At 40.5% G+C, this 13,165-nt stretch overlaps 1 protein-coding gene across 2 annotated transcripts in view; it reads left to right on the forward strand.

The window, feature by feature from the left end:
• LOC124788106 (histone-lysine N-methyltransferase E(z)) overlaps positions 1 to 13,165 on the forward strand; it is a 92,839-nt gene that overhangs the window by 44,270 nt on the left and 35,404 nt on the right. For both annotated transcript variants that reach the window (XM_047255224.1, XM_047255225.1), the window contains exons 7-8: positions 1,729 to 1,829; positions 10,000 to 10,177. In XM_047255224.1, coding sequence (XP_047111180.1) covers positions 1,729 to 1,829; positions 10,000 to 10,177 — 279 coding nt within the window. The remainder of the gene's footprint in view (positions 1 to 1,728; positions 1,830 to 9,999; positions 10,178 to 13,165) is intronic.

Raw genomic sequence — 13,165 nt, forward strand, 5'->3', positions numbered from 1 at the left:
GAAAGAAAACACATACGGATCTGTAGCTCAATTCCAACCGCTGCCATCACATAGCACAATGGAATTCCGCACTCAATACCCTTGTCCACAGAGCACACAACATATGGGACAAGGACAGTCCACCTACTGAGATGCAGCACCTGAAGAAAACCTTCCAGAAGAAGGGCTAGACTGAAACACAGATTAGATGTGCTCTCAGGATGAGAAAGAAGAAGCAGCAGGAAGAGGAGGACAATGATGGCGGCCACCACCACCACCTTCAGGAAGAAGTGGACAACAAGGGCTCTGCGTTCCACCCATACACAGGGCCACCCATGGATAAGATTGCCAGGATACTGGAGATGAACAAGATCAAAACCATCTTCTGTCTTCCAGAAAAAATCAGGAATATGCTGGGATCAAAGAATAAAAACTTGGGTTTAAGAACACTGGGGTTCTACAGCATTTCCTGTGAATGTGGAAAACAATATATCGGACACACACAGCTTTGCATCACAAAGTGCCTCTCTTAACACATGAGACACCAGGACCTGCAGCGCTGCCTCTGCCTCACCCTCCCCACCACCCCCACGCCACGTGCTGTTGCACCGATTCCATTTGCGCCTCATTGGTCCCACCAGCACCAAGGATGCAGAGCAGCCCATGGTTCAGCAGCTATAAAGACCCAGACAAGACATGAATCCAACAGTTTGCCTGAAGATAGCATTCCTGGTGAACGACACATTGAATCGGCTGTCAACCTGAGATTTTATTAAAAATTATGAAGACACTGATGAACTAATTTCACTATGTTGACTGAATTGGAGCAGCTGATTTATATACACCACTTGTAGCAGACACGTGACACTTGGGAAACTGATATTTAATTGGGTTAGCAAAATTGATTCAGGCTTAGCATGTAAACAAGACAGTGAACATCATATTAGGATTTTAAAATCAGATTTTTGTCTTCTGCAAGTTTTGTCACAGGTAAACAGTGATACACTTGTAGCAATTGTCAGCACTCCCATTTTAAGCATATTGGGAGTGTATGCTATTACTACCCATTCTCCCTATTTCTTAGGTATGAACATGATGGTCTTCAGTTCACTTTGCTGATAATACAAACACAAATGAACAAATAGAATATTGAGGGAGATGGGAGGGGGAGAGGGAGAGATGTTGCATTTAGTGTTATTTTTCATTAGAATACCTGTTGGTCTTTGGATGTGATTTAGTCCTCTGAAAGTCACATTGCCTTTGAGAAATTTTTCTGCAGGCCTAAAGATTTGTTGGTTCTGAACTCTTCCCTCCCCAACAGTTTCTCACTCTCCTCTTAACTTGATATCAGATAGGGGCAGAAAAAAATTATAATTGCTAGATAACAGAAAGAGAAATGTACAACTCGAACATAGAAATAGTCAAAAGAGTAGAACATATTCCAGTAAATGATTTTAATTGATAATTAGGAAGGCAAGTTATGAGGGTCTGCTGGTCAAGGGAAAGTAATTGATTAGGCTATTTACCTCCAATCCTTCCTGTCTTTTGCCAGATTAATGAATCTTTTATTTCCTGAGGCTGCATCTGCTGCCACTTTGTTAGTAGGCATTTTTTCTGCTTTTGGGGCCCCTTTTGTAGATAGGTAATCTTATATTTAACATTTTATGATCTCAATTTAGATGTGATCAAATTGACAGATGAAACCTCAGGAATTTAGAAACAGTAATCTGATAATAATTGTTGTTTTAGGACTTCAAGCATACCATCCAGGGCCCAATTTGCAGAAAAGGAAAGGTCCTGATCTCAAACCATTCTCAGAGCCATGTGGACCAGATTGTTACATGCTCCTAGTAAGTAATTAGAAGAAGGAATTTAGTTTATTGTATGTGGAGTTTAACTCTTATTTCAGTGATTTTCAAGGTAGTAATATGTGTTTTTGTTTGGCATTCTCACTATGGCTTTACAGTTGTGCATTTTATCTCATTGATGTGTATCTGAAAAGATATCTGTTGAACTGTTAAGGTAATGTGCTCTTGCTACATCAAATTTGTACAGCCTCAAGCTTTCAATGACTTTCTCCATCATTTACACCAGGAGATTTCTGTTAAGCCATTACTACATGATTTAGTTGGCCAAATTATGTCATGGAGATATCACAAGGCCAAGGAACTTCCATATGTTACCAGAGATGATGTTGATATCTTATGATGAAAGATCATTGTTAACAATATTGATATCATTGGACGATGGATGACTCAGTTTATTTTTCTGTTGCCTTTCAGCATTGAGTACCCATTTCCATGGACTGCTGAGGGTATAGCCACTGTCCTGGTTAAAATTGTTGTTATATATTCTGATTCCAATGCTTTCTTTGATAACAAAATCCCACTAGGTAGATCCATTGGGATAGTATTTCCATATCCATCAAATATAATTGTATGTTTATTTATGAAACTGCGTTCAGCAATAGCAGATTTGTCAAAGATGGAGTATTTGATATGGTGCTCTATGCAGTGTTCTGAAATCATTCACATTGACTGACTAATGTAACTGATACTACACTCATGAGGAATTTTATAAATTCCAGCTACAGTCAGATCAGGGCTGTCTTTTAGTGGACACAGCATCTCTCTAATTTTCTTGGGTGGTTGAAAAGTATTTAATACCATATCTATCCAAGACTCCCTATTTTATTTCTTGTAGCTCTGAAGAAAGGAAGGAGTGCTATAAGCTTATCATCTTCTGGTAATATGAGCATCTGTGTTTTTGTTTCATAGAGATGGCTACATTTAATATCTTGTTCCCAGATATCTGAGAAACATATTCCAGAAGAGTGGCTATATTGAATGAGATAGTACATTGGCCATCTCTAAGAAACAAAAACACACACAATCAGGCATCAGAAGATGATTAGCCTGTAGCACCCCTGCCAAATAAAATAGGCATTCTTGAGCAGCACCTAGTAAAGAAAAACAGTCAGCTTGGTGTTCTTTGAATTTATAAAATTCCTTGTGAATATAGTAGCAGTTACATTGGTCAGTCAGTACGAACAATTTTAGAATGTTGCTTAGAGTGCCATATTGAATATAGCATTTTCGACAAATTTCCTATTGCTGAACACAGTGTCATTAATAAAAATACAATTATATTTGATGACTTTGGAAATACTATCCCAGTGCATCCACCTAGTGGGATTCTGTGATCAAAGAACCCGTTGGAATCAGCGTGTGTAACAGCAACTGTAACGAGGACAGCAGCTATACCCTCAGTAGTTAATGAAAATCGTTGCTTGGTGTCGAAAGGCAACAGAGAAATAAACTGAGTCATCCATCAATCAATGATATCAATTCCGCTACCATTTTCCCACACTCCAGGAAAGCTTCATGGAGCAACAGTTGCACCTCCACTATGCTCACAGGTGCTCTACCCAGCCTCCAGTGCTGTGAAAAGATGACATTTATCTTTTCTGGACTTCCTGATGAATCAGAAGAGTGATGTGTAGCTTGGCAATAGCATAGCAAGTAGAAGATAAAATGTGCTGACTCTCCTAGTTTACCAGTTCCGCCACAAGATATCAACTGCTCCACTTGCGACCCATGGAAGTACATTTTACTATGGCAGTGACAACACATGAACTCATAATTTCAAGAAATTTATGCCACTAATTGAAAAGTATGTGGATATAATTAACTTACTTCAGTAAACATCAGTTGCCTGCTAGTTTAGACAGTTTCTGGACAACCTTTGAACTTTTTGAAGACTTCAGCTCCTCCCAAATGTGTTTAATGCCCATGTAAAACTGGCATATCGTATAAAGAAGAACCAGCATATGAACGATGTCCATCACATGATCTTCACAGCATCCAACGTTTGATATTTCAACATTAATGTGATACATACTATTTAAACATTTGTAAAAAAAATTCGCCCCATAAACTGGCCTCAAGAAGTTTCACCGTAATGATATTTTCCACCTGGATAGGAATATTGGAGATGCCTTTCAATGGGTGCATGAGAAATGTCTTTTCCTGTAGAAGAGCTATAATCTCTAATAGACGTCAGTAAAGAGAATGGCATGTCAAACAAATTCCCATTTAGAAGGCATAAACACTAAAGGCATTTTGTGAATCTTCTTGCTTGATGCACCATGTAACATGCCAGATAATAAACTAAACATTCTTCTACTGAGGAGCTTTCAAGGGTCTCCAGCATATGTTGTGGATTGGGTTGAGCCTCTGTGAAGTTATACAAAACACAACATTTACCACCACCACCACCACAACTCTGTCTCTCTTCTTCTTCTTGTTCTTCTTCTTCTTCTTCTTCTCTCTCTCTCTCTCTCTCTCTCTCTCTCTCTCTCTCTCACTCACTCACACACACACACACACACAATTTTTATTTCCAATCTCTAGCTAACACATGCATCTGTGTTACTGCTGATATCAAAGAAAATTCACATATACTTTCACAGTTTCCACCGGAAGATAATGAAAGTTTAACAGGAATGATGTAAACACACTGAAAACATGTGCAAAGTGAGGAAGTCTATTACTGATGGATAATCATTGCAACTCGGAGACCTTATGATACTGAAATGACGTTCAAAATGATCATGATTAAATTTTGCTGTCAGGACGTAGCTGAAACCTCTATTCCACAAGTAAACAGATATTCCTAATGTACTTTCAATTGTTACTCTTGGAGACTGAAGCATTCTTTTGGAAGCAAAGCTGTTACTTCTGTCGACAAGAATGCTTTTCAAATCATTAAATTTTTGTGAACCTCCAAGTTTTTGTATTCCTTTGGAAATGAAGAGTTAAGAGCATCCACTAAGTTGTTGATACCTCTAGTGAATGATTTTGTTGATTCACTGCCTTCAAATCCTGCCATTTCAGTCTCCCTGAAGAATTTTATTCCATTGGCTACTGAGTTACTGAATAACTGCAGAGCTAATCTTACATTCATCAGTTGAAATGACGACAGATCCAAGTGGGTGGAAGTTAACTTGTGGCAAACTTTTAATCTGGGGAATTAATTATCTTGTTCATAAACTCTTCAATAAAAATTGTAGTTAGTGATCTCATTATTGGAAAGTACCTCCAATTTATCACAAATATTATACCTTATGCATTTTATTACATGAATAGTGTCTGAAAATACCAAAATTCTTCTGGTTTCATTAACTGGATTTGATACAGAGCAAGTAACTTTATTTTCTCTGCCACTAATTCCTAGACATTGCCAGACCTTTTTATTCGGTTAACTGCCATTGGAAGTGAATGCAGTAATTTTTGTTCCGGTTTGCTCTTGCTGGATAATTACTTGAATCAATATCTGTGAGATGATGTCACCGGGAGTTACATTGTGACTAGCATACAAAATAACACATTGGATCCAGTTACGCAGTAGAGGGACAAACATAAACACCAGAACATAATTTGTAAGTTTATTCTTACGGTTTTCTGGAGTGTATTCCCCCTAAATTGATAAAACCATCAACATTGAACGAAGTGCAATTGAAATGCAGTTCTTGGAGCTTAACTTCATCAAAACTCGAACACACCTAAGTGTTTGTTTTTAACACCATTCTTCTGAAAAATAATTCTTAATTGCTTCCACAGCATGCATATTGATTCCGTATGAGCATCTGAGGCCCTTTACTAAATTTTGTAGATGTGTTTTGGAAGGAAGCGGCAACAGTCCATGCTTCAAACAATATCTGTATCCTTTGGATGATGTAATTTTTAAAAGCACACTGTCGAGAAGAAACTCTATCATATCACATTCCCTTATTGTTTCTCAATTTCCATTCCTTATTAGAGTGTCTACTATATTTTTCAGTTTCTTACTGAGTTTAGAAATGATCTAGGAGATTTGACTGAGACCTCATACTCTTTTTGTCTGAGAGCAACTTTTGCAGAAGTTTATTTTGGCATTCGCTGTTCTTAATTTGGTTACGTAATCACACAACTCCCAGTTTCTTACACTTTACTGTTCTTCTTAATGAAATTATTGCTGCATATGGTACAGTTTCATTCCACAAATTTTCCTTGACAGATGAAGCACTGAGAGAGATTGTAACTTCTTGCTCAATATTTTCTTTGCCATGACTTCTCTCTTGTGAGTGTTTTACTGTCGATTTTCTGTTGTGTAATACTTTTTATGCATATTTTGGTAAACTGGGAAATAAATGAGAAACCACTCCTGGTTTTAGAGACCACCTTTGTCTTGGAATTGTAACTTGTTTACCATTGATGACAAAAAAGTCTGCTTTTGTGATAAGTTTTTCACAGAAATGTGAATCACACACAAAACAACTGTGAATCAGCGCTCTTGTCTTTCTGAGGTATTGCTCTCATCCATTTGGAAAACCATACTTCATTTTTTGGAGGTCTGAAAAAATGTTTACTTTTATTTTCTCTGTAGCTAGATCCACACACTGTAACAAAACATGCAGACATTTTTTGTTCTTCTTCTTTTTTTAATACAGGTAACTATAACTCTTAACACCGCGTTATCACAGTAGCATACAACTCTCCAACATTCACTCACAACCCTCAACGAACTCACAAAATAAGCGCAGACACTACAGTATCAACGCACACTTTCCGATATGGCAAAATCGTATCAACTTGAGTCACAAGCGGTAGTGCTGGTTGTAGTTCGTGGGCATGCTGACTGTACTATGCTACCTGTCTTAATACACAGCGAGTCAGCACATTTCTCTTCTACTTGCTATGGCCACAGTATCAATAAAAAGTCCACCTTTGATGTCTTGTATCTACATGTGCCCATTCGTCAACATTGGGCACGGAAAAATGATGTACTATGTATACTTGTTCACAGAACACTCGTTCTTTTTGACCAGGAAAGTCCCCAGCATGAGTTGTAATATATGAAAACTTTGTTAAAGAGAAACGTATATTATAGTCATTCAATATAATGGAAGGAAACATTCCACGTGGGAAAAATTATATATAAAAACAAAGATGAGGTGACTTACCGAACAAAAGTGCTGGCAGGTCGATAGACACACAAACAAACACAAACATACACACAAAATTCAAGCTTTCACAACAAACTGTTGCCTCATCAGGAAAGAGGGAAGGAGAGGGGAAGACGAAAGGAAGTGGGTTTTAAGGGAGAGGGTAAGGAGTCATTCCAATCCCGGGAGCGGAAAGACTTACCTTAGGGGGAAAAAAGGACAGGTATACACTCGCACACACGCACATATCCATCCACACATACAGACACAAGCAGACATCTTTAAATATGTCTGCTTGTGTATGTATGTGTGGATGGATATGTGCGTGTGTGCGAGTGTATACCTGTCCTTTTTTCCCCCTAAGGTAAGTCTTTCCGCTCCCGGGATTGGAATGACTCCTTACCCTCTCCCTTAAAACCCACTTCCTTTCGTCTTCCCCTCTCCTTCCCTCTTTCCTGATGAGGCAACAGTTTGTTGTGAAAGCTTGAATTTTGTGTGTATGTTTGTGTTTGTTTGTGTGTCTATCGACCTGCCAGCACTTTTGTTCGGTAAGTCACCTCATCTTTGTTTTTATGTATATTATAGTCAGAAAGATATGCTTTCTGACCCAGACTTTGAAGGCAAACAAATCTTGCACCACAGCCTTCCTATTGCACATTTCTCATACATCAAGAAGAATCAGTTACATTCAAAAGAAAAAGAATATGAAATGTGTATTCAGCTCTACCCTCCTCCCCCTGTCCCATACAAAACAAAGTGACCCTGGACACACATATGACTGCCTCCTATTGGGACTTTGTTATTATCTGCCTTTCTCACAACCTCATGGGCAAGGACATTGTGAACTTCATCAGTAAAGTATGGGACCTAGCATTGAAACTGTTGTGTATTTCATATCAGCACACTAGTGACTGCTGAGCAAGGAGATTAGTTGGGGCATCTGAAGACACATGCTAACAGAGAGGCCAACTGGAGTGGAGACAGCGCACACCAAATGACCTGACTATGGCATCTAAGTTTGACATCAAAATATTGTGCCACTTTAACCCTCGTATGTTATCTGAGAAGGCTCCCTTCAAGATACAGCCAAGAAAGACTTCAGTCTCACATCTGTTTGATTATTGCTGTGTTGTTGTTCCCATTTGGGTCACAGGGCCAGAACAGTATACCTATCTGTCTGTGCACTCTGGAGAATGATATAAGGCCATATCCTAAGCTTGAATGTTGAGTTTCTTGTTAATGTGTGCATCCATTCATTGCTTGTGTTCCATTCAGGTTGCACCAATGTCGTAAATATATGTTAACTTTTATAATTTGCCAGTGGTTCTTATAGGATTTTCATAATTAAAGTTTATGATGTTAGAGAGAGGATATTTTGCAGGGCAATGTATTGCCAGGCAAATTCTCATGGCTGTCTTTGTCTGGCAGTTGATAAGGGAGTACCAGTTGCAAGTGCACATTACAAAATAAGAATTACATTGTTTTGTACTTGTGCATATGGGTGACTGAAATGGTCATATCTACACTCGTGCTCATAAATTAAGGATAATGCTGATACATGGTGAAACAATACTCTGGTGGGCGGTTTGCTGGCTTAAATCACCTCGTGGTATGACCATGCAGTGCATTTGACCTGCAGTCGTCGCACAGTGGTGCTGGCAGCAGTCCACATACGTTGAGGTGTGTTGGTGCATGTCAGAGTATGGTGCAGCGAGTAAGTGTGCAGATGTTTTCAGACGTGCTAATGGTGACTATGTGTTGAAAATGGCTCGAAGAACATATATGGATGACATTATGAGGGGTAGAATACTAGGGCGACTGGAGGCTGGTCAAACACCAGCAGGTCATAGCACGGGCCCTCCTTGTGCCACAAAGTGTGAGCTCAAGATTATGGCAATGATTCCAGCAGACAGGAAACGTGTCCAGGCGCTACAGTATGGGACGTCCACAGTGTACAACACCACAAGAAACCGATATCTCACCATCAGTGCCTGCAGACTGCCATGGAGTACTGCAGGACCTTACAGTTGTCTCCAGCCATACAGTCTACAGACGACTGAACAGACATGGTTTATTCGCCCGGAGACCTGCAAGGTACAGTCCACTGACCCCTGATCACAGGAGAGCCCGTAAAGCATGGTGTCAAGAACACAGTACATTGTCATTGGAACAGTGGTCCCAGGTTAAGTTCATGGATGAGTCCAGGTATAGCCTGAATAGTGATTCTTGCCAGATTTTCATCTGGTGTTAACCAGGAACCAGATACTAACCCCTTAATGTCCTTGAAAGGGACCTGTATGGAGGTCGTGGTTTGATAGTGTGGGGTGGGATTATGTTTGGTGCACATACACTTGTGCTTGTCTTTGACAGAGAAACTGTAACAGGTTGGGTGTATGGAGACATCATTTTGCACCAGTATGTCCGCCTTTTCAGGGGTGCATTGGGTCCCACCTTCCTCGTGATGGATGATAATGCACGGCCCCACCAAACTGCCATCATGGAGGAGTATCTTGAAACAGAAGATATCAGGTGAATGGAGTGGCCTGCCTGTTCTCCAGACCTAAACCCCATCAAGCATGTTTGGGATGCTCTTGGTCGATATATCGCTGCACATCTTCAAACCCCTACGACACCTCAGGAGCTTCGACAGGCTCTGGTGCAAGAATGGCAGGCTATACCCCAGCAGCTGCTTGACCACCTGATCCAGAGTATGCCAACCTGTTGTGCGGCCTGTGTACGTGTGCGTGGTGATCATATCCCATATTGATGTCGGGGTACATGTGCAGGAAACAGTGGTGTTTTGTATCACGTCTTTTGGGATGGTTTTCTCAACTTATTACCAATAGCGTGGACTTACAGATCTGTGTCGTGTGTGTTCCCTATGTGCCTATGCTATTAGTGCCAGTTTTGTGTAGTGCCATGTTGTGTGGCAGCAGATTCTGCAGTTATCCTTAATTTATGAGCGTGAGTGTAGTTACACATATTTTATAATTTGGGATTGAATTTCCATTTAATCTCTTATTTCTCTAATTCAGGAGGGCATGCGAGAGAAATTGGCAGCTATAGCAGAGAGGAGCAAGGAAGAGAGTGACGTTGCTGCTGATGCACAAAATACTAGTCAGCGTCCTCGTAAAGTACGCAAACAGGCGTCTGTTGATTCTGGAAATGAAGCAAGCTCTGAAGACAGCAATGACAGTAACAAATATGATAAAGGTATGTACAGCCATTCATATTTCACTGCTGCATAAAGGCCTCATATAGACATAATTTATCCATGATGAATTCAAAACACTTGTTGTTTTTGACATGTCAATAAAGAAGTAAACTACAACCAGCCACACTACTTTTGAATGAACAATTTATTTCTTATTAAGTTGTTTTGGGCCTGGACTCATTGTTAGATGGCAACAAGGAATTTTAATGAAAATTTCACACATTTATATTAAGTAAAATTTTTCATTGCATGTGATATATGGGGCTATCAGCACTATTGTGGCCTAACCCACAGCACACTGGTTTGTGGGAACGGCCACTCAAAGATATTGACATTGGCAGAATTGATGTGTAAGGTAGTGATTGCGGCATATAGTAGCGAGTGTGGTATACATAACGTGGTATGGTGTCCGGTAATTGAGTATACGTGGAGTTAATCGTAATAGTGTTTTTAGACCGTTTTTTGTGTGGGTTAGGCCACTATTGTTTCGGTGCACTTGGCCGTAAATCACGAACCATGTGGGATAGGCCGTTATTGCTTTACACACTGTAGTCAAACATTGGACAAGATACACATGAGGCATTAATGTTCATCATCCGTGTCGTCATTTACAGGGATGGTGTCTCCACACGGCTGTGCAGATGTCTTCAAGTTACGGTAATAACCATAGTACACCGGGGTACGAATTGCAGCAAGGTCTTTAAGTCGGTCTTTTTCAACATGTTAATAGTGTGTCCATTGGGATATAATACGTCCAGAGTCTCAATTACTTTTGACCCTCATTTAGCAAAACTGAAATCAGCAAATGGGACATCTGACTCATTGGAGTACTTATAAAACATGATGTGGAAAGAGGATGCTTTATACTGAAACCACTGAATATGGATCCATTTCATCCTGGTATTTTGTGTCTACACTTTATGATTATGTATGTTTCTTTCTAAACGTACTATGGACATGAAATCATTCCTTGTCATTAGTAAAGTGGTGAAGGGTTGTTGTTTTCATGCAGTGATTATGACATTCATCCAGTCAGAGGGTTTGTATATGTTCGGGTGAAATTTCCTGTTCTTCGCGATGATACCGAAGTCCTGATCATGTGGTAGGTATGAATGTCCACTGATTAGGAATTTATGATGGATTACTTTTGATGGAAGTCTTCATGCAGAACCATGAATTGGCACAGTAAGGCCATTTTTATATTCCTATTTTGCCTGCCACATCGATCCGAGTTCGTAATCAGTTGCTTTGTTTGGATGGTATGTTCAGTGTAATGCATGAGACATGATCCAGTTTCTTGTGGTCCTCGGGATGCTTTGCCCTCACTCCCTACATGCATACACAGTTGATTTCATGGTATGTAGGTCGTGCTTTCCAAGGCAATATGTCTACAGTTGCCACTTGTAGTAACAGATACCTGTCGTAAGTACCGGTGTCAGTAAAGCCCTCATCAAATCAAAGACAATCACAGTCATATCGTTGTCCTGATGCCTCCCTTCTGCTGCATCGCAATGCATTCTCGTCTGCACGCTCTCGGCCATACATTGATGTAACTCTCTTTCACATTCCCATTTGCCCTTCTCTTCCGCAGTGTCAGCAACAGCATGTTTGACATGTTTGATGTTATAGAGGTCACATTTACGGCAGGAATCACTTACAGGGGGATGATAGGACAGATTAAATCGTGTATTAAATATCTGACCAAACATGAAGTATGAGATTGGATCATCATGCACGGCTTTATATAAATGGTATAACTTCCCCATGCTCAAGTCTGGTGACTAATACTTCTGATCCACTGTTTCATTCATCTGTGCATAATGGCTACGATATGCTGGAAACCGTTTCATGAAGTTCTCTACCGCAACCGCCTTTGTAATTTGTGTTTTGTTTTTAGCAGGGCATGCACCTTGCCTAGGGTCAGGTGCTGCACTTTGAGTGAAAGAACCCTTGTAATCCTACTATCTGATATCTGCAAAATGTTCTTAAAGAACCTTTGACATTCCTTCACATCCACGCCCACTTCATTCTGGAAATGTTATAGGAATATTGTTCCTCGTCACGACTCTGTAGTATAAGAGGAATATGCACTTGCCATAGGGACTACCTTCACCATAGCAAAAATGTACGCCAACTGCAAGTCGAAACTACCTAATGCATAGAATGAATCAAATATTGTTGCTGGTGTTCAGGTGAAAGATGTCGACCACATTCCTTTTGGCACACGCTTGCTCCAAGGGTGGGACATTTCTGACACTAAATTTCCCTTCACGCTAATGTATTCTTCCCCTGTTGATTGGGTTTCTTTTCAAATGTTCATGCCCACAGGTGTGCATTCCGGACCCATTTTCTTCCTCGTTGCAGTACTACGATCCCCCTCCGATACATCCACGGTTGATGTAGTGGGTGTGGTATCCTTCGATGTAACGGGTAGATTGGGCTGTCCTAACATGACACATGACTTGTCCACTGTACCACTTGCAGGCTGGCTGAATCGGCCAGGTGCACATTCCATGTCTGAGGCATTGGTAGTAGTATCCAATCCAAATATGTCTGAAATGGAAATGTTCCTTGTCCCCACCGGTATCTATATCAAATCATATGAGTTCAACAAGAGAGCATAACACCATCCTTACCTCACAGTGCTGCTTTGACATCATCACCATGGCTACTGCACATGTCGTTCTGCAGTACACACACACTAATGACAGTTCAGCGATGTGTCGACTGGAGGCCTCCTGCCACAAGTCGACCACATGACTCACAGCCCGTGCGCCCCCAAGGTCAGATCTTACTGAAGCTTGCAGACTCTCCAAGCCCTGCCCTCCTTGAAGAAGAAGAAGAAGAAGCCTTGGTACAAGGCCCCTCTGGTGCCTCCAGAAGTGCCAAATGCTCCTCACAACCTGAGTCTGACCTCTTTTTTATGGACGTCACCCTGTCCTTGTTGGTTACAGATGGTGACCTCATGATAGGACCAGTTCATGCCC

This window comes from Schistocerca piceifrons, chromosome 3 (genome assembly GCF_021461385.2).
Source record: "Schistocerca piceifrons isolate TAMUIC-IGC-003096 chromosome 3, iqSchPice1.1, whole genome shotgun sequence".
NCBI classification, from domain to species: Eukaryota; Metazoa; Arthropoda; class Insecta; order Orthoptera; family Acrididae; genus Schistocerca; species Schistocerca piceifrons.